This window comes from Peromyscus maniculatus, chromosome 7, assembly GCF_049852395.1.
Source record: "Peromyscus maniculatus bairdii isolate BWxNUB_F1_BW_parent chromosome 7, HU_Pman_BW_mat_3.1, whole genome shotgun sequence".
Taxonomy (NCBI): Eukaryota; Metazoa; Chordata; class Mammalia; order Rodentia; family Cricetidae; genus Peromyscus; species Peromyscus maniculatus.
In genome coordinates this window covers 113539911-113564217 of record NC_134858.1, presented here as the reverse complement: position 1 = coordinate 113564217, position 24307 = coordinate 113539911, and the positions used below count along the sequence as shown (strand labels likewise).

The 24307-nt window shown below is 46.4% G+C and overlaps 1 protein-coding gene across 2 annotated transcripts in view; it reads left to right on the top strand.

Annotated features, from left to right (window-relative positions):
* Tgfbr2 (transforming growth factor beta receptor 2) overlaps positions 1-24307 on the top strand; it is a 98170-nt gene that overhangs the window by 39894 nt on the left and 33969 nt on the right. For both annotated transcript variants that reach the window (XM_015990260.3, XM_006970248.4), the window contains 2 exons: positions 7522-7690; positions 9575-9765. In XM_015990260.3, coding sequence (XP_015845746.1) covers positions 7522-7690; positions 9575-9765 — 360 coding nt within the window. The remainder of the gene's footprint in view (positions 1-7521; positions 7691-9574; positions 9766-24307) is intronic.

The following is a 24307-nucleotide window of genomic DNA, read 5'->3' as shown; positions in this document are numbered from 1 at the left end:
AGAAAAGCAGATGGAAAGAACTGTGAGAGGAGACACGCCTGTGAAATGCAAGGAATCAGCCTTCCATTTTGTCAGCTCTAAAATCCACAGGGAAAGAGGAAAATGGCGAGTCTCCATGCTGCCTACAGTGATCTCCTACCCCAGAGGAGAAGAACATCAGGCTTGCTAGGTGGGTGGTTGTGTTGTGTGTATGTGGCTAGATGCTTCTAGTGTGTGTGTGTGTGTGTGTGTGTGTGTGTGTGTGTGTGTGTGTGTGTTTAAGCCAAAACACAACTTAAGGTGTCATTCTTCAGGTGACAGACCCACATAAAAAAATATTGTTTGAGATAGGGTACCTCACCCCTCACTAGTTTGGAGCTTGCCAAATAAGCCAGATTGACTGGCTAGTAGGCTCCATGAATATGCCTGCCTCTACCTCCCCAGTGCACTGCCCTGCCCACCTTTTCTTCCTTCCTTCCTTCCTTCCTTCCTTCCTTCCTTCCTTCCTTCCTTCCTTCCTTCCTTCCTTCCTCCCTCCCTCCCTCCCTCCCTCCCTCCCTCCCTCCCTCCCTCTCTCTCTCTCTCTCTCTCTTTGGTTTTTTGGGTTTTTTTTTTGTTATTTTGTTTAAATCATGGGGTCTGGGGACTAACTTTAAGTCCTATATGCTAGTCAAGCCCTTTAATGACTGAGCTATGGTCCCCATTTCCCGCTCAGCTTTAAACGAAACCTTAGTCCTGGTGCTGTCATGAGGCTGTTTTGCAGATGCGATTGGCAGCCGGAGTCAGTTGGTTTTAACTTCGGGAGCTTGCCCTCCATCATGTGAGTCAGTTACACACCAGAAGAGTGAACACTGTGGTTTCCTGGGGAAGAACTCTGCCCAGAAACTTGAGCACGAGCTCCTGCCTGGTTTCATCCCTCCAGTCTGCCCCACACATGTCTGATGCACCAGCCCGTACAGCTCTGTGAGCAGGTGCACTCCCTACACCTGCAGAGTCAATGTTTCCCTGGAGGGCTTCCTATGCATATTAATATTTGACAAGCACAGCTTCAAGGCATAGTGAGTTCTATTCGTGGCTTGGTGTGAGTTATTCTTTGAGATGTGTGGCCTGTCTTTAACTGCATCAATGGCAATGATATTCTGAAATATGCAGCACTGAGGCAGACATCACAGGTGTCTTTGGAGTAAATGAGCTGTCGGGTTCTCCCCAAACTGGGCCCATAGTAGGAGAGTGAATGAATTCAGAGTTATATGAATGAATAGGGCTGTTGAAATGGATCATCGGATATAAGTCCTTGTACAAACCCAAAGATCATAGCTGGATCCCAGAGACCCATGAAGAACTGGAAGGGAGAACTAAGTCTACAAAGTTATCCTGTGTCCATGCTAGGACATGCTGTGCCCCCACCTCACACACACAATTATGATAAGTAAGGAGAACCAAGTTCAGTTACATGAACACATGTCTGTAAAATGTTAAGCGGTCTTGGTGAAATCCTGATTTTCCCCCAGCCTTTCAGGTCACTGGTAGACACCATTTCAAAGACATGGAACAAGAAATCTTACTCCTAACTGAAAAATCTGACTCCTCCTTAGGCTGCTCACCATAGACTCTTAGACAACAGGACTATTCTAGAAGTCAATGCCGCCATTCAGGGTCAGAACCTAGTGCCTCTGGCTGCAGGCAGCAAGTGTGGGGAAAATATGAGAGAATGATGGTGTAACCTGGGGTGAAGGTTTTGCTATTACTCAAGGGCTTGTTGGAAGAGAAGTGAAATGTGGTGAGCCTTGTGAGTCTGTCACATGCTGTGACAGCTGTCCCTGTTTGCAGCCCAGAGTGAGGCTTTCTAGGTGAGAGAGCCTCTTACTGGAACTTCTTTTTCGAGAACATTTTGAATAATTAATTTGACTGCTAAGGGTAGAAAACTCCCTAAGGATGGCCAGCTGCTAATAAGAGGATCTGTAGCAATTAAAATGTGTTGCCTTAATATTAGACTGTTTAACTAAACACAGGAGAGTAATTCAGCTATCGGATTGGAAGGCATTTTGAATTTTGGTTAGAGGTTGTTGAAGAGTAAGTTAGGTTGTCTTGGTGGTGGTGGCTTTTTTTTTTTTTTAGTGTGTTCACATAGGAGGTATACAGGCATATGTAGGTAGACACATGCAGTGTGTGTGTGTGTGTGTGTGTGTGTGTGTGTGTGTGTGTGTGTGTGTAGGCCAGAGGATAACCCTGGGTATTGTTATTCAGGCCCAGTTCCATTTATTTTAGAAGTAAGGTCTCTCATCTTTCTGGATCTCACCAATTAGGCTAAGTTGGTTGACCAGTTAGCCCCAGGATTCCACCGGTCACTGCCTTCCAGCACCAGAATGACAGCTGTATGCCACCATGCCCAGTTTTTGTTGTTGTTGTTGCTGTTGTATTGTTTTGTGTTTTTACACAGGGTCTGAGGACTGAAGTTTGATCTCCTCAGGCCAGAAGTTTCTTGGGAGTTTTAGAATTATATCTTTGTTCTGAGCTGTTTCTCTAGGTGCATTTCCTTGCATTATAATCCATTTGGCCCCTGACACATCACAGATTAAATATAAGGAATTACTGCCTGATGCCGAAGGGTGTGGCTGGTGTGGTTTCTTCCTATGGACAGGGATGGGCAGTGTGACTGTCTCCACCCATCCTCATGAGCTTACCAGGTCTTTAGGGATACTTGAGGACACAGAGGGAGGCTTGGGATTCTTCCTCTTGTTGCTTACAGCCTGCCAGGCATTTGTGGACCTCTTGAAACACGAATAAAAGCTGATATTTCTCTGCTTCCTATCCCAGAGTGAGTTCATAAAGCTTTTTATCAGAACTTGAAACCCACAAGATGGTGAACAGTGTTGTAGTCTGAACATATCTGTCTTACTACACAGTTTCACGAAGGCCTCGAGGGCTGCTGTCACATAGAGGAAAGAGGATGTTGGCCTAAAGAAAAGTCTGAAGGTTTATGGGCTTCTGGGGGCTGATGTTGTTGTTAAAGTGGGCATGTCTTCTCTCCACTATAACAGGGTTACGGGGTGGGGGTGAGTTGTAGCAGACGTGCCTCAAGTTAAGTTTACAAAAAGGAAGCCAAGGAAGTAGTAAAGGAGAAGGAGGAGGAAAGAAAATACCCTGGGCAAACCTTGACAATGGTGGCTTTTGCTCTGTTGTAATGGTGGGAAAAAAATAAAAGAATAAAATGCATGTCCCCAGCCAGATATTGAGATGGTGTGCTGTAGCTCCAGCCTATTTCTTAATACACACAGTGCACTAAGCAAGCACACATTCCCCTTATCCACCACCCCCCTCCTCCAAATGCCCGTGCTTCCAAATGTGAGGTGTGGGCTGCTGTTTGCCTCCCCCCCAAATTCAATGAAGATATTGTCCCTCGGGCCTCCTTGGAGGGCAGCATGCATGCTGCATCTGTGCATGTCTAGGCCTTGTCAGCTCAGACTGCTGCAGAGAGAGGGATGCATCAAGAGTGGTGTGCATTGCTGTCCTAGGCTCCTCCCCTTCTCTGCCCTCCTCTCCCTCCCCTCCCCTGCCTTACTCTCCCCCCACTTCCCTGTCCTCCTCTCTCTCTCCTCCTTTCCCCTCCCCTTCCCATTTTCCTCCTCTCTCTCCCTTCCTTCTTCCTTCCTTTCCGTTCTTTTCTGTATTTTCATGGCCCCTTCTGTTTCCTCCCTGTTAGGTATGTTTTCCAGGCCCCAGACCCAGGCACTTCCCATCAACACAGCCGCGTGGCGGCTGCTGCTGTCATCAATCTCATCTGCTTTTCTTGCCACTGTGTCACTCCCAACTTTTGTCACTTCTCTCCCATGTCTAGGCTTTGCTAGCCAGGAACTGGCCAGCCTGGGAAAGGAGATGAGCATGAGCTAACCCTGTCTTTGTAGGCTGTTTTCCCAGGGAAACTCTTCCCGGCATTGTTGAGAGGCTTTTCTTCAGCACCACATACATTGTCTAACTGTTTGTAGGTTTTGCTTTTGGTTTGGTTTTGAGACAGGGTCTCACGGAGCCCATGCTGGTCTTGACCACCCTGTGTGACCAAGGATGATCCTGAACTTCTGACCCTCCTGCCTCCACCTCCAGGGTGCTGGGATGATAGGCATGCACCCATGGGTTCTGTTTATGTGGTGTTGGGGGAACCAGAACTTGAGCCTGCTACCAGCCGAGTCGAGTCACAGACTCATCTCTTGTTTGGTATTTGTTGTGCACTTCCCCCCTTCCATTAATTCTGTCTCGGTGATCTTAGTCTCCTCTGCACATCAGAATCATCTGGGTAGCTTCAAAATCTCCCAAGTCCTAGGGCTGGAGAGATGGTTAGTGGTTAGGAGTGCCTAGTTCAATTGCAAGGGCTGGAGTTCAGTTCCCAGAACGCATACCTGGGATCTCACAACCACCTGTAACTCCATCCCCAGAGGGGCTCCAACTCACTCCCCCAAAGGTAACCCACAGCCACATGAGCACAGAGACTTTTCTGTTGCTGTGACAAAACATGGCCATGGCAACTTATAAAAGAAAGAGTTTAATCTGGCTTATGGTTTTAGAGCATTGGAGTCCATGGCAGTGAGCAAAGACATGGTGCAGGAACAGCTGAGAGCTCACATCTTGATCCACAAGTAGGAGGCAGAGAAAGCACACTGGGAATGAGCTAGTTTTCAAACCTCCACTGGCCCCAGTTTCTCCAGACTGAACTGAACCTCCTAATCCAGTTTCTCCAGACTGAACTGAACCTCCTAACCGGTCCCAGTTTCACCAAGTAGAAAGCAAGAATTCCACTACACAAGCCTGTGGGGGCATTCTCATTCAGCACACCACACCTAACACAAAAATAAAATCAATCTTCAAGAAAAAAAAAAAAAACCTAAAAGTCCAAAACCCAATGGCCAGGCTAGCCTCCAGAACCATTCAATCAGGACACCCAAAGCCACCCAAGGCTTTGCTGTTTCTCCATCTGTGTTAACACTGCCCTGTCCACAAAAAGAAAGCTGATAACCACCCTAAGATCTTAAAATGCTAGGCTGGATTCCATCTCCTAAAGATTTGATTATCTCTTGAGGAGACCACCAGAGCCCCCTAACCAGCAAATAATGTGTTTTTAGAACAGAGCCAATGCCAAGAAAAGAAAAGAAAAAAACTGACTGTAGAAAATTCAGTCTTCTATTTCTTTATTTTATTATCTTATAGGAAAATCTAAGGGATCAAATGAATTGTTTCACAAGTGGATCCAAACATAACCATTGCTGAAAAAAGTATATCCATTGTTGTGTTGGTACCAAATTTAAACAAGGCTCCGGGCTCTTGATGCCTATATTTTTAGCTAAGCAGAACAGTCTGGGAGACATTGAGGATTTCAAAATAGCTGCTTACCTAAAAATACACTTCCTGAAATGAACTGGGGACCTGAGAGGGATGAATGGGCTCGCTTTTTCCCTTCTGTGTCTACTGTCACCACAAGAAAGCAGATCTTAACTACATACGCTTGTATTTTTAGAGACCCAGGAAGCAGGTGTTGTGCCCAAGCAACAAAAAAGGTCACCGGGTGAAACGTTGAGGACAGAAATCTAAAACTCACATAAGGGAGAGTGACTGGGGGGCACTGAACTGGTACCCTCTGGGCAGGACAAGCGAGCGCGGGGAGAGTACACGGCGCCCTTCTCAGGCCTCTCCCAGAGGACCTCTCGGAGAAGCCCCTCCCAGTTCCTCAGGCCAGCATCTGTCCTACAGCCACTTGCAACCCAAGTGTCTAATCTCAGTGCAACATAGAACACTAGTCCATTCTCCTCCGTTTGGTTGAATCCACAACAGCTTTGTCTTACTCCGTCAACTCTGAACCATGTTTCTAATAAGCTCCATTCCAGTCTGCATTACCGACTGCACACAAACCTGACCAGCCGCCTCCCATGCCTGCCGCCATGCTTCCTCACCGTGGTGGACTGTCCCCTCAAACTGTGAGCCCGAAGAAACCCCCCTTCCTTAAGTTGCTGCTTGCCAGGTGTTTGGCCAGCAGTGAGAAAAGGAACTGAAGTAGATGCTGTCTATAGGGCAGGTGCCTCGTCACGCACCAGAGACGCTGTGTTTAAACAAGGCAGACTGAGACTCCTGGAACTTCCGCGTTGGTGGACAGGTTAGAGGGAAGTGTGTGACCCAAGAGCTTGGCCAACAGTAAGACAGAATCCTGTGGTAGTCACTAGTGGTCATTTTGGGATGAAGGGTGTCATTTAATCAGAGACCAAAAAGGGTGACAAAGATGTAGAAATAGACACTAAAAGCTAAACTAATGTTCTCCTAAAGGCTGCCATAGCCTCCAATGTAAGGAGTCCTAAGGGGTGAGCAAGTGGCAGTGTGAGGGGATGTGGTCAGAGAGATGCTAGGCCACTAGGGGATCCTTAAGGTGCAATCAGTTTTCCACGTAGGGTAGGGGCAGTGGAGGAGGGGCAGAGGGCAATGGTGGAACATGAGAGGGAGCAGGCCAAGTCTGGGGAGTGCGAGTCTGGGAAGACACAAGACCGGCCATCTCGTTCCTGGCCTACACCTCGAAAACTGTCAGGGCCTTTGCACAAGGGACGGTTCCACCAGTGCCTTCCACTCCTGGTCCACTGCCTCTAGGTGGACAACTGACTCCACCTCAAGGACCTGCTAGTGGCCTGCCACCTCTGTGACCACAGGTCCCCACTGCACTCACCCCAGCTCGCTCACCCTTCTTTCCTCACCTTGGAGGATGTGGCAGGATGGAGCACATCAGTTTCTTCAGCTTCTACCACTTGGTGTTTCACTTTGGCGGTGACCTCTCCGCCCACTGGGGGGATGACCCTTTTCTGGTGCCTCTGTCCTATGCGCCCACCTCCACTTTGTTCCCCTCACCCTGGTCTGTTTTAGTTAGTTAGTTAGTTAGTTAGTTAGTTAGTTTAGACAGGGTCTCATGTAGCCTGGACTGGCTTCAACCTCACTATACAGCAGAGGATAACCTTGAACTCGTGACTTTCTGTCCTCTACTTCCTAAGTCCTTTGATCATGGGTGAGCACCTCCATGCCCAGCTTACACAGTGCTGAGGATGGAACTCTGAGTTTCTTGATAGTCAGGCAAATACTCTGGGAAACTGAGCAACATAACCAACCCCAGCAGAACAAACTTTCTTCAGAAGAACTTGGAACACCAGGGCACTGGGCCAATCTGTGTCTTCATTGATAAGGTTTTTGTAGAATTTGTGCTTTATGTCCATCATGGACAAAGCCTGAAGCCACTATGCATTTCTGTCACCATTCCCATGCAATGCACGTTACTCCTGGTATGAATCTTAGAATTCTAATCTGATAAGGGATTTCTTTTTTGTTACCTCCCCCCACATTCTTTCTTTTGCTTATTTATTATGGAGGGTGCATGCACATGCCATGTCCCTTGTGTGGAGGTCAGAGGGCGCAGTTCAGGAGTTGCTTTGCTCTTTCTCACATGGGACCTGGGACCTAGCTCGGGCCATCAGGTGTGTGTGGAGAGGGATAACCCTTTGCTCTTTCTTTCTCCATCCTCAGTTAACAGTGACATGATGACCAGTGACAACGGTGGTGCAGTCAAGCTTCCGCAACTGTGCAAGTTTTGTGACGTGAGATCATCCACTTGTGACAACCAGAAGTCCTGCATGAGCAACTGCAGCATCACGGCCATCTGTGAGAAGCCACACGAAGTCTGCGTGGCTGTGTGGTAAGAGGGCCTTCGGAGAAAGGGGGTCTTGCCTTTTGTATTGCCTTACATGACCCTGCGACCAAACACCTGGCCAAAGTGGCTTTGGGATGAAGGGTTCGTTCTGGCTAACAGTTCAAGGGGGAGCTAGTCCATCTTGGCAGAGAAGACATGGCTGACAGTCACGTGGTATCAGCATTTAGGGAGCAGAGAATGAACCAGCTGGAAATTGAGTGTTCAGACACCTGAGCCAGTTGGGCGCATTTCACATTCAAATCATAGACTTGGTTTTCCATCTTTGTAAGTCATGCATGCTCATGGCAAGAGTCAGTGTTTGTGTCCCTCAAACATGGATACCAATATTTATGCTCCCCCCCCCCCGTCAATTATTAAGTCTGATTTCTAGAATACTTATCTTCTTATTATGGTTTGAATGTGAAATGTTCCCCCACCCCACAGAGGCTGGTGCATTTGAACACTTAACCCCCAGGTGGTTCAGTTCACTTCTCAGCACCCACATGGCAGCTCATAATCTCCTGTAATTCCAGTTCTAAGGGTTCTGACACCCTCTTCTGGCCTCTGCAGTAAGCATACACATGATGCACATACAGACACCCACAGGTACACACAAAATTAAATCAATTCGTTTTTAAACAAATACAATGCACATATAGAGCCAGCCACCTGTGCATTTCTCAAAATGTACACCATGCCATTTATCCTTTGATCTCTAGGCCAGATTAGTCTCCAAACATGTAGATGGCAAAAAGATAATCTGTTTCCAACACCATAAATTGTTTCTACTTTTCTGTTCTGGAAAAGTCATTCTCTCTACTACTTTAATTATTTGTTTTTTCTCCCTGCCCCTTTCTCAAATTTCAGGAACTTACATTTCAATTAAGATCTTTCTTCCCATATTGTTTTTGGAACCAGCTATTAGCATGAAGTGCCCCTGTTTCTCTCCGCTCCACCACCCCCCCACCCCCCCACCCCCGCGTGTGTGTGTGCGCGCGCACACACACACACACACACAGAGTGACTAGTGGCCAGCAAGCAGGAAAGAGATCATTTCTAAAAATGGCTTAGTCAGTAAAGCGCCATCTATACAAGCATGAAGATCTAAGTTTGATTCCCTGAAACAGCCAGATGTGGTGACATGCACTTGTAACCCCAGTACTCTGGAGGCAGAGACAAGAACATGCCCAGGCTTGCTGGCCATCCAGCCTAGCTGAATTGGCAAGTCCCAGGCCAGAGAGAGATGCTGTCTTAATAATCAAGGTGGACATCTCCTGAAAAACAACACTTGAGGTTGACCTCTGGCCCCCATGTGCACATGTGCACAGATACACATATATGCGCGCGCGCGCGCACACACACACACACACACACACACACACATACACCAAAGATTAAAAAAAAAAAAAAAGATCTACCACCATGTTCCTAGGTAGCCTCTTTACGAACTCTCTGGTTAGACAGGACACCAACGCTGACACATATGCTAGAGGCAGAAGGCACAATGTGAGCCTGTAGTGCCCCAGGAGTAGGAGACTTAAATGAACCAGGTCCTCAGGAACCCGCTTTTCCACACCTTTTCTGTGTAAAGATTCCAGTAAGGCTAATGCTTGAGTTTTTAGGTGGAGATCCCCCAAGGAGAGTTGTCTTGTTTATAATCATAAGTAGGCTCTGAGATGAGCAAAAGGAAGGGAGATAAGCAAAGCTGATGCAGGAGAGTATGGGACAGCTTAAGAACACTGGAGAACAGGAAGTGACTGCTGTTAGAAGTAGAAGTAGAAGAAACTACTTCCTGGGGAATGGACAGACTTGACTGTTCTATCCAGAGATTCTCCATTCGTTCTCTCTTTCTGTCCCTCTCCCTCCCCTCAATGACCCTCTGTACCCCAGGAGGAAGAATGATGAAAACATTACACTGGAGACCGTTTGCCATGACCCCAAGCTCACCTACCATGGGTTTGTGGTGGAAGACTCTGCTTCTCCCAAGTGTATCATGAAGGAGAAGAAAAGGCCCGGTGAGACTTTCTTCATGTGTGCCTGCAATGTGGAGGAGTGCAATGATCACATCATCTTTTCAGAAGGTGAGCTCTCTTCTCAGGTTGAGTCCTCCAGGAGAGCCTGCTGCGCGGAGCTCTGGAGCATGCTGGGAGGCGTGTCTACTCCTCCAGAGACAGAGCTCTCAAATTTAATTCCCTGGGCTTCATCTCGATATCTGGCCTCGACCAGTAGTTTCTTTCTCCTAAAGCAATGACTCCCCAGGTCTGTTCTCAGGGCAGCAGCAACAGCAACTGAGGATTTGTTAGAAATGCAAATTATTATTATTATTTAAAATTTATTTTCTCTATGTGTGTGCATAGACATGTAAGTATCTGAACAGTGTGTGTGTGTGTGTGTGTGTGTGTGTGTGTGTGTGTGTGTGTGTGTGTGTGTGCCAGAAGCCAATTTTGGACATCATTCCTCAGTAGCCATCCACCTTGCTGTTTGAAGCAGGGTCTTTTACTTGGGACGTGATTAGGCTGGGCTGGCTGGACAAAGATATTGTTTTATATAATTATGGATAAATAATGAGTGTAGCCAAGTATGCTACTGAGATATTTTTAATTAATGAATTAATTAATCTGTATATTTATTCACTTTTATTCATTTTAGACAGTCACTATGCTGCTTAAGTCAGCCTGTAATTCACTATGTACAACCCAGGTTGACCTCAAATGTGAAATCCTCCTGCCTTAGCCTCCTGAGTGTCAAGACTACAGGAATGATTACTTGTAGCAGGAATCTTAGAGAGTCTTATTAATAAAATCAAACCTGTGAGCCAGGTATTTGGGGGAAGCTGGAAGATCAGAGATACAGAACAAGCCACAGCTACCTCACCTTACCATATCCTCAGCTGGTCTTGTTTCTTCAGAGTGGAGGCCTCTGAGTCCTCATCTAGAATGGGTCTCAGATGAACTGCTGCTGGAAAGCCTGAATGCTTAACCAGCCAAATGCTTAACCAGCCAAATGCCTCTAGTTCCTGGTCCTCACACCTTATATACCTTTCTGCTTTCTATCATCACTCCCTGGGATTAAAGGCTCACTTTCTGGGATTAAAAGTGTATGTCACCATGCCTGGCTGTTTCCAATGTGGCCTTGAACTCACAGAGATCGAGGGATTTCTGTCTCTGGAATGCTAGGATTAAAGGTATGAGTGCCACCATTTTCTAGCCTCTCTATCTAGTGGCTGTCTGTTCTCTGACCTCAGATAAATTTATTAGGGTGCACAATATTTTGGAGAACACAATACCACCACAATTACTCTTGACATCAAGATGTTTCAAAACATTCCTTTCATTCATTTATTATTTCTGTAAAATAAAACTCCCTTTAAAAAGCCCAGTTGCTGGAGCCTGATGACTGTGTACAATGGATTGGCAGCTCCACAGTCCAGAAAGTACCTTTCTGCAGCTCCCAGTAAGTTTCCTCATGCCCTTTGGCACTGAGTTCCTGCTGGGGCTCTTATTTTTGATTTTTATAATGTTTTTATTTTCCTCTTGTGTTTTCTGTCTTCTGGTTAAGATCAATAGCCATGGCCTTGACACAAATCCTTTAAAGAATGGGTATTGGGTGCCTTCAGTGTCTGAGGGCATGGTGTTATTGCATTATTCAACCTCCAGATGCCCCAATCTCTGGATGGATGGATGGATGGATGGATGGATGGATGGATGGATGGATGGATGGATGGATTGATGGATGGAGAGATGATGAATGGACAGACAGACAGAAAGATTGGCAGGTCTTTTTCACCTGTCTACCTGCTGCATGCTGGACCCTCCAGAAGAAGGGACAGATTACAGAGAGACTTTGTCATCTAGTCAGAAATCCATCCAGCTATGAATACAGACCAAAGCAATATCATAAACTTACATAATACTTTGTGCGATGTGTTTTTTGCAATTTGTTTAGTATTTTACTTTGTGTGTGGTTGATCATGTGGCTCTCCAGTGTGAGCTTTGTAGTGTAGATGACAGCATGTCAAAAGGCTAGGCATGCCTGGAATTGTTAAAAAAACTCATGTCTTTGTTTACGCTGCCATCAGCCATGAGGCCAGGCTTTGTGAGATGCCTGGGGGCTTCAGTGCATTCTACATTAACCAAGGAGGAGGAGGAAGAGAAAGTCTTTAAAGCATAGGGAGCAATACCCTGAAACTGCCCAGTTCTCACAGCTGCCCCTCAGCACATCTCCCTTCCCAGCTCGGAAGATCCTTTAACTGCAAGATGTGAGAACCTACCCAGTACTCATCTAAATTCAGAATGCAAATTAGAAGAGGGAGCGTTATGATGGCCAGGTGACAGCCATCCATCAGGCAAGATGTGGTGGGTGTCAGGACTGAAGTGCTGACTACGGTGTAGGAAAGGAAAATGTTTTCAAGAGCAGCTGCCTGGTACCTGGGAGATGGCATGCCAATTTTGCAAGACACTTATCTATTTAATTTTTCTTTGTTTTTTTTTTCTGTGTGTATGTGGTACATGTGTGTGTGTGTGTGTGTGTGTGTGTGTGTGTGTGTGTTTATGCATATCTACACATGTGTGTGCACTTATGTGTGCACCTGCATTCAGAGGCCCAAGGTTTACATTGGTTGTTTTCCTCTATCACGTTCTACTTTGTATGTTGAGGCAGACTCTCTCTGAACTCAGAAGTCACCTTTGGGCTCTTCTGGTTAGCCATCTCACTCTGAGGACTTCTATCTCTGCTTCTAGAGCACTAGGATTCCAAGAGGGTTGGCAGAGCCACAGCAGCTGACTTTGGTGTGGGTTCGGGGTTCCAAACTCTGGTCCTCATACTCTGAGTGCAGCAAGCACTTTGCCTGCTGAGGCATCTCTCCATGCCCCCTGCAAGACACCTGCTGATCGTCTCTTGGTTGAGTTCGTTAGTTCCTTTCTTATCCCATTCCTCTCCTCCTTCCTTCCTTCCTACCTAGATAAAATCTTGTGTATCCCAGGCTGGTTTTGAACTCACTATATAGTAGAAAATGACTTTGAACTCCTGGTCCCCTTCCTGCACCTCTCAAGTGCCAGGATTACAGGTGGGCACCAAGCCTACCCAGCTTTTATGAGTCTATTAGTGATCTGAACTCCAGTCCTTAAGTTTAAACACTTTATCTGCCAAGCCACCCCCCAGGCCAGCCTTGCTTTTTGAGACAAGGTCTCTTGATGGCCAAGACCTTGCCAAGGAGGTTAGGCTGCAGTGAGGCCCCAGGGATCCTTCTGTCTTTGCTTCCCTGATGCTAGAATTCTAAGAGTGTTGTCTGGCTTCAGGTCTATTCTGGCATCTGGGTCCACAGCTAAGTTCTGGCCAGGCCCTGCCAACAGAGCATCCAGATGTCTGGGTACCACACCACAGCACACTGGAAAGGCTTGCTTTGTTTTAATATGTGTTTCTCTCAGTCTTCTCTTTTCTCCCCACATACCTTCCCCAGTCAAAGGGAGCAAGCTGAGTCTAGGATTTCTGATCAAAGCTAGCCACAGCCCTTATGTTGCTGGATAATATTACAAATTAGGCATGCTGTTCCCCGGGTTGACTCAGGATCACAGCAGGAAACTGTTAAATAAGAATGGAAGGCGTGCAGGGCCTTTCAAATCAGTGACTGGAGCAATCATGCTCTGGACCAGGCCCTCCTGCTTCCTTATTGCCGCAAAAAGCTCGCTCAGGGCTCCGTGGCCTTCTCTCTGTGTGGACATGCCATGCTTTTGACTTAGTGTTGTGATGGCATCTCCAGAGTCCCCAGCAGCCGCCACAGAGCCCATCTGTGTGAAACATAGCTGTCCTAGTTAGGTTTCTGTTGCTGTGACAAAGACCATGACCAAAAGCAAATTAGGGAGGAAAGGGTTTATTTGGCTTACATTTCTCATCATTAATTCATCACTGAGGGAAGCCAGGGCAGGAACTCATGGCAGGAACCTCAAGGCAAGCACTGAAGCAGAAGCCATGAAGGAATGCTTCTGTTTGGCTTGCTCTACAAGTGTACTCAGCCTGCTTTTTATATACCCAGGACCACAAGGGGTTGCATTGCCCATGGTGGCGTGGTCTCTGCATATCAATAATTAATCAAGACATGTCCACAGGCCAGTCTGATGGAGGTAATTCCTCAGTTGAAGTCTCCTCTTCCCAGATGCCTCTTGCATGTGTTAAGTTGACAAGAAAAAACAAACAAACAAACAAAAAACTACACAACACAACATCTCTTGGTCCAAAGGGAATGAAACTGTTTGTTCTGAGGCAAGTAGGAGTGGGCATGGTCTGGAAACAGATTCAGGTCGGCCTGGAGAATATGCTCCACGGTGGAAATGGTTACATTAGCCTTTTATAGTGGTAGCACAAAAGGTGGCTAAATATCGAGACATTTAGTAAGTGCATTGTTGGGAGACACCAGGCAGGCTGGTTCTGACACAGCAGAGAAACCTCTCCAGGTGATTTCATGCTCTATGTGATGCCATTCTTACTTTCTGGCCTAGCGGAACCCAGGGGCCTGCTAGCTGCTGAGCTCATTCCAAAGGCTTCACCTGATCCTCAAAGGATACTGGGTCCGATCCTCAGGTGGGTGGCAAACAGTGATTAAAGGGGAGTAAAGATAGCCCGAGAGAATTGTCAGTCTGCACTTGTGGCATTTTAACTGCACCATGAGCAAGACCGGATGGACTACTCAGTGGCCCTTCTGATCTGCAGCACAGGGGTAGCTTTTCTAGAAAACTCCAGCTTAGCCAGGCAGTGGTGGTGCACATCTTTAATCCCAGCAGAGCCTGGCGGATCTCCATGAGTTCGAGGCCAGCCTGGGCTACAGAGTGAGTTCCAGGAAATGCACCAAAGCTACACAGAGAAACCCTGTCTTGAAAAACCAAAAAAGAAAAAAAAGAAAAAGAAAACTCCAGCTAACATGCGGCCTTACCCACGCTTGGTAAGAGCATGCTTCTAACTAGGACAGACAAGCTGTGTGCCTCCAGCATCTGCAGCATCACAGGGCCTCAGGGACACTGAAATGTCAGAAACACCTAGAGGTAGGGGTGAGGATGGTCACCGCAATGATGGCTCAGCAGTTACAAGTGCTTGCTGCGGATCCAGAGGACTGGAGTTCTGTTCCCAGTACCCAGGCCTGGTGGCTCACAACCATCTGTAATTGCAGTTCCGGGGGAGCGGCCACCTCTGGCCTCTGAAGTACCTACAACCATGTGCACATACACATACACACATAAATGAAAACAAGATCTTAAGATAAAAGAAGCAGCAGGGGGACTCACCCAGGAAGGTAGAACCAGAGAGGGCTTTGCTAACTTCATGCTCACCAAGGTAACAGGACCCAGAGCAATCATTCTGGCCAAAAACAGAACAAAAAATACCCATTTATTTGGTCCAGTTGGGTAATAGACTAGAGGGTGCATCCCGTGGATAAACTCTTCAACTGTAAACATGTAAAGAAAATGGGATGCCTTTGCAGTAAGCATTTCGACAGGCACTTCAATATTTCCTAGAAAATGTATGTGTTTGTGGCATGTATGATGTGTGTGATATATGCATGTGTGACCGTGTGTGTAGGGATAGGCATTGTGTGTGTACACATGGAACCTGGAGGTTAATGTTCGGTGTCTTCCTCTGTCACTTCCCTCCTTATTTTTGAGACAAGGTCTCTGATATTGAACCTGGGGCTCACTGTTTCAGTGAGGCTTGTCAGCCAGCAAGTTCAAGGAGTGCTCTGATCCCATGCCCCTGTGCTGGGGTCATAGATATACACCTCCACACCTAGGTTCAGTGTAGATCCACTCCCCCATGCTGGGGTCATAGATGCACACCTCCACACCTAGGTTCTGTGTAGATCCACTGCCCCCATGCTGGGGTCATAGATGCATACCTCCACACTCAGCTTCAACCTGTACCCCCACCCCAAAGCTGTGGTCATAGATGCACACCTCCACACCTAGGTTCTGTGTAGATCCACTCCCCCCATGCTGGGGTCATAGATGCACACCTCTACACTCAGCTTCAACCTGTACCCCTGCTCCAAAGCTGGGGTCATAGATGCACACTTCCATACCTACATCCTGCATAGATCCACTCCCTCCATGCTGGGGTCATAGATGCACACCTCCACACCTAGGTTCTCCGTAGATCTATACCCCCCATGCTGGGGTCATAGATGCACACCTCCACACCTAGGTTCTGTGTAGATCCAAACTCAGGTCCTCGTGATTGCATAGCAAGCAGTTCACCCACTCATCCATCTTCCCAACCCTACCTTAAAATATTTTAATAGACATAGGAATTATATATATTGGGGAGCAATGTGATGTTTTGTGTACGATGTGACATTTAGATTACAATGTATAACTTAAGTACATGTATAACCATCTTCAGTACAATTGGCATGTCCCTTACTACAAACATTTATCACTTCATTGTGTGAAAACTTCCAAAGCCCTCTTTAGTATCTATTTTGAAATATTCAATTAGTTTTTTTCAACCCAGTGCCTTTACTGTGTATAGAGCATTAGATACCATTCTTCCCACCCACTGCTCTCCTGTGCAATTGGCTGGCCTCTCACCACACCCTTCCCACGCTCCAGAATCTACTACTCCGTTCTCTACTGCTGAGAAGTTAACCTTTTAGTTTCCAGGTGGAAGAATGCACACATTTGTCCTTCTGTGTCTGCCTTATTTCACTTACCATATTTTAGCACCATTCACACTACTGAAAATGGGAGAATTTCATTTTTAATCACTGAATGATGTTCCACCCAGTGTGTGTGTGTGTGTGTGTGTGTGTGTGTGTGTGTGTGTGTGTGTGCACATTGTTGCATAACTTTTCCCCATAAGAGAAAAAGGCATCAACTACAGACCAAAGTATGATTCTACCAAAGTCCATCTTGGCAAAGCAATGAGTGTATCAGGCTTGCCTACAAAGCACTAGTGAGGGGGAACTTACAGGATCATGGGTGACCTCCAAAACAAAAGTGTAACCCCCAAATCTCTCCAGCATGGATGACAACTTCCCAAGATATGCAAAGATGGACATCCCCATGTAGCAGGAATCTTAAATGGTCTTATTAATAAAATCAAACCTGAGGCCAGTTATTGGGGTGAATGCTGGAAGATCAGAGAAGCAGAACAAGCCACAGCTACTTCGCCTTGCCAGTTCCTCAGCTGATTATGTTTCCTCAGACTGGAAGCCTCTGAGTCCTCATCTAAATGGATCTCAGCTGAACTGCTTCTTGAACGCCTGAATGTTTAACCAGCCTAGTTCCTGGTTTTCATGCCTTATATACTTTTCTGCTTTCTGCCATCACTCCCTGGGATTAAAAGCTCACTTTCTGGGATTAAAGGCATGAGTCACCATGCCTGGCTGTTTCCAATGTGGCCTTGAACTCACAGAGATCCGGATGGATTTCTGCCTCTGGAGTGCTAGGATTAAAGGAGTGTGTGCCACCATTTTCTGGCCTCTATATCTAGTGGCTGTTCTGTTCTCTGACCCCAGATAAGTTTATTAGGGTGCACAATATTTTGGGGAACACAATATCACCACACCCTCATCCACACTTTATATGTAGCATAGACTTCAGTGACTCCAAACACTGAGACCCTGTGCAACTGGAGTGGAAGAACATATAAAAAGAAGTGGCTGAGATCTCATTGTATGCCAGTTCTCCTTTCTCCCAGTTTAGCAGATACTAGTTTTGTCTCTTTTTAAATGGCAGTTATGTATCTGTGTGGGGGAGATGGTTACTCCCACTGTATGCATGTGGAAATCAGAGGACAGTTTTCAGGAGTAGCTTCTCTCCTTCTACCAGGCGAGCCCTGGGGACGGAACTCAGGCTGTTTGGCTTGGCAGCAAGTACAGGTCCCGGTGCTTGCCTTTTCTTTTTGTTTTTAACCATAGCCCTTCTCAATGGGATGAGATGGCATTTCATTGTGCTTTTGATTTTCATTTCCCTGATGATTAGTGATAATGAGCATTTTCAAAATCAGCAAAAGCAACTCTTGAGTCCTTGTTTGAGTTCCTTTACCTGTGAGAATGAGAATGCTTCTTCTATTTTCTAATAACAGAGGACATCTAGGCATGTCTTCAGGTTGCCTTTTACAAGCTGCTCTGCTGACTTGGGTCTGCAAGAGAGATGTTCATTGGCCCAGGAATCTCTGGGGATGACACTGTGGCACTGAAGAGAGTTTGTATGAATTGTGTGGCTTTCCAGTGGTTTGTGATGTATGCTGCTGGGGCTTGGAATGTGGAGAGCAAGAAAATGAACCACAAAGAAGTAAATGAGGTGGCTTCTAGAAGCTTCCAGATCCCAATGACTATTCCTGATCATCCTACATTTGCTTCCCACATGGAGAAAAAGAGCTCATTATTCTGAAACATTAGAGGCACTGTGGGCGTGTAGCAAAGGGAGTTAACATTGGAGGTGAATCCTAGACATCCAACGGACTGGGTATAAGGTGAGCTCCTCTGTTCAGACAAGACAGAACCATTCCCAAGGCCCAGACTAAGAATGTGCAGGACCATCATGGTGATGAGGGCTTTGCCAGGTTGGAGCCTCCCATTCAGGTGTTCATGGGGGCAGACCCTTTCAGACTTACCTTGTTTTCCAGTAGTGACTCTTCTTTTGGAGACAAGGTCTCCTTATATAGCCCTGGCTGGTCTGGAACTCACCATGTAGGCCAGGCTGGTCTGAAAAATCACAGAGATCCATTTGCCTCTGCTTCTAGAGTGCTGAAATTAAAAGCATGTTTTAAAAGCACCATTCCTGGAAAAATAATCTTTCTCTTTAATTTTCTAATGAATGAGCCATTTGAGACTAGCTATGTTGGCAAGCTCTGGATTAAATTGAGAGACCCTGCCGCATAAGGTAGATGAGTGATGGAGGATGGTTCCTGACATCCACCTTGGGCCTTCACATGTGCAGGCATTCACACATATGTACCCCTCCACATACTTGCAAACATCTACCTTGGACCTTCACATGCACAGACACCCACACACATACCCCACCTCACATGCAAACATGGATACATACATGCACACACATACACATGCATGCACACATACACACACAGAGAGAGAGACAAGAATGGTGATCTTGAACGGGGTGCTGTGAGGATAAATGAGCTGTGGACTTTGAGAATGTCCCACAGCAGAACAAGCATGCCTGGAGCTATGTACAGTTCCCATTGGGGCACTTGGGATGCTAGCAGGTGACTGCAGGCCATCACAGGTCATGTGTTCTCCCCTGCCCTGATGTTTTCCCATCTAAGCTGTGCTAAGGTGAAAAGCAGGGTGGGCATCACAGATAGTCCTAGCACCTACCAATGGTTTGATGTTCCAGAGAAGGCTATAGAGGATGCTGTTCCCTGCAAGACATTAACTTCTGTTAATGTCAGTTTTGGTTTGTTTTTTGTCTTTTTGTTTTTTATTTGTTTGTTTGTTTTGACATTGCAGAATGGCATTGTCATTTATAGAGTTCATGACTGAGAACATTGCTGTGGAGTTACAAAATTAAATTTCAAAAAATAAAATTTTGTGATGGGGGCTGGGAACATAACTCAATTTGGAGAGTACTTGTCCAGCATGAATGAGGCCCTGAGTTCAATCCCCAACATCCTTGATGTAAACTCAAGGATGCTGGCACTCACCTGTAATCCCAACACTCAGGAGGTAGAGGCAGGAGGATCAGAATCAGAGTTCAACACCAGCTTGGGCTACATGAGACCTTGTCTCAAAAAAAAAAAAAAAAAAACGTAAGTGTATAATTTAGTGTTGGGATGCTTGTAATGGCTCATCTTGGCTGCACGTGGTCATACCAAGCCCATGACTGAAGGTTGGATGCTTCTCCAGATGGAAGCCAGGAGAAGTTCCACATACTCTCTACCTAGGAATAATTGTTCCTCTTTTTAAATAATAATTTATTTTTTGAAATTACAATATAATCACCTCAGTTCTTCCTTTCTCTTTCCACTCTCCAAAATCTCTTGTGTACCCTCTTGCTCTCTCGCTCACATTTCAAATTGCTCTTCTTTAATTTAATTGTTGTTCTTACTAGAGCACGTGCACAGACAGGGGCCCATGGACACACAAAATAAATCATTGTTTTTAAAGAAAGAAACCAGGACTTTCCAAACCACTTCTGACTCCAGGTACAGCCCTTCACCATTGTGTAGGGAAGCAGACCATTTCGTGACCCAGCTGTGTGCACTGCTGACCTCAAGCTTCCTGCAGGCTTTAGTAGTTAGCGTGGAGACACACATGGGCTAACCTGAGATGCTGAGAAGAGGGTGGAGAGCAAGGACTCCTAACCACAATGCTTCATTCCTTCCTCTCTCGTGGTAGAATTTCTTTTTAAACTAAAACAGCCTTTTGGTTTGTGAGCCTTGCTCTAGCAGGAAAACAAATGATTTTTTTCTTTTCTTTCTTTTTTTTTTTTAAAACAGTATCAGACATGTGGTTTCCTGTCTATGTTTAACTTTGCTAGCAGTACATCTCAGCCAGCTGGTTCCCTCTGGGGCCTTTGCAACCTTAATGGTGGTGCCGCCCGCCATCCAGCCAGTCCGTTCTGAGTGCACCAGATGCCTTGCACACTTGACTGCGTTCCAGTGCCTTTCCAGTGAGAGAGGTTTAGAAGTCCTGCCCTCCTCACCCTCCGGAACACCAAGCTCATGCTGAGGCTCTCCAACCCCAGCACCGGGCAACTGGCTTCTTAGAAGAAATGCAGGGGTTTGTGTTTGAGTTTTGTTTTGTTTGTTTTCTTTTGAGACAGATTCTCATATAACCCTGGCTGGCATTGAGTCTTTTACATAGTTGAGGATGACCTTGAAGCCCTATCCTCTTGTCTCTGCTTCATGCATGCTTAGATTGCAGGCCTGCACCACCATGCCCAGTTTATGCTCAGGAGCCAGCCCAGAGCCTCACGAATGCTAGGCAAGTCCTCCCAGTCCCGACCGTGACCTTTCTGCTTCTGCCTCTGCTTCTCAAGTGCCGAGATGACTGATGTGCTCCACTAAGCCCAGTGTTTGGGGTGCTGGGGATCAACTCAGGGCTTCCTGCATGCTGGGCAAGCAAGCACCTGAGCTGCATCCTGGTCCTTCTAGATCTTGCATGCAAGCAATAAGAAGAATAAGTGGCCTCCCCCCCCCCCCCCCCCGTGGCAACCCTGAAGACCCTGCTCACATGTTGCCTTCGGATTGTGCACTCAGCCCTCAGAATAGCTGCTTTCCAGCTCTGCATATTTGTTTTGAGAGGAAACAAGGCAGACTTGCTTTCTAGACTAAATATAGAATTTTTTAAAAAAAGAAAAGAAATAGGTGTGGAAATATGGTTGAGAAAAATTGTTACAATAAGAAAATTATGGATTAAAATTGATGGAGCTGTCTCCCAGAAGACCACTCCGTCATTTGAGTGGTGACTCAGAGCTGAAGGAGCCTCTGGTTCTATACAAACTTGGACTTGAGAGCATATTCCAAATCCTTCAGCACAACCTGAGTCTGGACAAAGAAAAATCCGAACTGCATTTTGACTCAGTCAGGCCTAGCATAGGAAGTATTGAAGTTAAGGTAAAGCAGCTCTCTTTTGTAAATTATCTTTTTCCTTAGCAGGTGTTCCGAAGCTAGACATGGTGGGAGGTTGCTAGCGTGGACTTGTAGAACCCCATTCTCGATGAATAACTGCAGAGGGTGTCCAGTGCGTGCACCACCTGCCCTGGATTCATATGCTGGATATGAGTGGTTGCTGCAACAGCTGGACCCTGGGGCTGGGACAGCACTGGCTGCAGATTTATGTCCCACCCAACTTGCCCATATGTGTTTCACAAACTCCACACACACAGGCGATGGCAAATGGTTGGTGCAAGACTGTGTTTGCTACTTTTAGAGAGTCCCATTGTATAATAGGCTTAAAAAAATACTCCAAGAAGCTGGCGATCTTTGTGCGCTGATTTTTATTTCTAACCAGGCTAAATTCGGGAGACTGTACATCTGAACTTCTCTCCGTACAGCCACCTGGCTTTTGAAAGTCTTTTCTGAGAGTAAGCAGCCACTCAATCCTACTGTTCTGTAACCCCCCTTTTTTCTTTGTCATGTCGTTCATTCTATCTGTTATAAATGATGATAACAAGGCTGGGAAAGGTGGCTGGGGCGGTCAAGTGCTTGCCTTGCAAACGTAAGGACCTGAGTTGGTTGGGACCCTGGAATCCACCTTCAGAAGCCGAGTATGGCAGCATTTTCTTGCAATCGCAGCACTGGGGAGCAGAGACAGGAAGGTCCCTGGGCTCACTTACCAGCTAGCCCAGCTTACTTCCCGAGCTCAGGCCAGGGAGAGACACTTCCTCAAAAACAAGGTGGGCAGCTCCCGATGAACACCTGAGATGGGTTCTTACATCCACACACACACACACACATGCACATTTATGCATGTGCCCTGCTTCACACACAAATATGTACATACTGCCCACACACATACACATATTCCAGAAATGTTGACTTTTAATAAAACAGTTTGCATTTGTCCTTCTGATTTAAGGAAAGCTATATATGGGGCTGGAAGGATGGCTCAGTGGTTCTGAACACTTGCTGCTCTTGCAGAGGTCTCAGATTCAGTTCCCAGAATCCATATCAAGTGGCTCACACCTGCCTGTAACTCCAACTCCAGACAAATCTAACATATCATTTCATACACTGTGGATGTCAAATTAGGTGTTGAATTTCTCTGATTTTTCCAGGCCAGGCCGACATAACTGCCTTGGTGGGCAATGCACAACTCCCAGGTGCTCTGTAAGTTCTGCCTTAGCTGCGCTTCCCTCCTTCAGGGTCTGTCTTAACTGCTCTGGGACCAGGTCTCAGGAATGTTTTCTAATCCCCTGAGACAGCCCAGTGTGTAGCCAACACCAGGAACCACTGGATTCCAGAACAGTTGTTCTGCTGGACTCTGTGTCTCTCTTTGCGCTCCCTGCGTAGCCTGGATAGAGACATTAGTGGACCAAAGCATCCCCACAGCGGAGGCCAACATTCAGTTTAAGACTAAGGAGAAAGAAAACAAGCCTCACAATCTCGAGAGGAACAGGATGATGTTTTCAACTAACCGTAAAAAGTTAGTTCAGTGAGGCCCCTGATCTGTGGAAAACACGCATCTGTGGCGTTAGAACAAACCATAAGAGTGTGAGAGAGAGTTTAGGGTGACAAGAACCCAGGAGGCAGGGTGCACGGTTTATGGTGGCAGTTCTCAACCTTCCTAACACTGCCATCCTTTAATTCAGTTCCTCATGTTGTGTGACCCCCAACCATAAAATCATTTTCAATGCTACTTCATAACTGTAGTTTTGCTACTGTTATGAATCATAATGTAAATATCTGATATTGAGTATCTGATATGTGACCTCCGTGAAAGAGTCACTTGACCCCCATGTTGAGAACCACTGGTTTAGAGCATGATGTACCAAGCCAGTGCATCTCTGCTCTTAGGATTCCCGAGCACAGGCAAGAGACTGGCAACCAGGAAAATAACGGAAGGACCAGAGCTCAAGGCAGCTGGGTCACAGTACATCCTGTGTCAGGAAGCAGAGGGAGATGACCACCAGTTCTCAGCTCACTTTCTTTTTTCCATTAGCCCATAGAAGCGTGGCTCCTACAGTCAAGATGGCTCTGCCCACCTCAGTTAATCCAGTCCAGAAACCACCTCACAGACATGCGCAGTGGTTTGTCTTTTAGGTAGTGGTAAAGCCTGCCAAGTTGACAGCGCTAACCAGGCTCACATAGAGACAGGATGGTGCAGGCTTCTTGGCATAAATACCGTGGACTAGCCACTGAAGAAGTAGCCATACTCTATCACTGTTGGAATTAACTCTGTAATTAGTTAAAGGATTTTCTATGTGACTCCTAACCTGGGCATGTGTGCTGTAGGTGGTGGGGAATAGCTCTTGTTTTCAGGTAGCCTTTTAGCTTCAAGCCAGTGATCATCTGCCCTTCCATGGGGTCAGCTTTAACCTTATGGCTCTGGTCCTCAAGCTGTTCTTGCTCAGATTTTAACTTCACAGTGACAAGCTGTTTGAGGTTCTCTGGCCGAAAGGCTAACAGTTCAAAGTTTTAAGCTGTGCCCTGGAGAATCTGCCTCTTTTCTCAATTCCCTAACTTCTTGCTCCTCCAACACCAAAGATCATGCTGCAAAGCAGAGGCCATATTGAACTCAACATAAAGAATGGTGTATGAATGTGAGTGTGTGTGTGTGCACACACACGCACGTGCATATACATGCATTGCTGCATGTGTGCATGTATGAATGGAGGTCAAAGGACAATATCAGATGTCATTTTCATACACTGTCCATCTTTTCTTTCTGAACTCAGCTCTCTTACTGACCTGCAGCTCACCAAGTAAACTAGGCTGTCTCGTCAATGAACCCAAGGGTCCACATGCTGCTGTCTCCCTAGTACTAGGATTGGAAGCACACACCACCATTCCCAGCTTTGTAAACATGGGTTCTGAAGGTTAAAGTCAGGTCTTCTGGCTTATAAGGCGAGCACTTTTCAAGTAAGGTCCCTCCCCAGCACCCATAATGACTTTGAAATATCCCGTGTGGGGCATTTACTCACCAACCCCACAGCTGCCCAGAGTTTT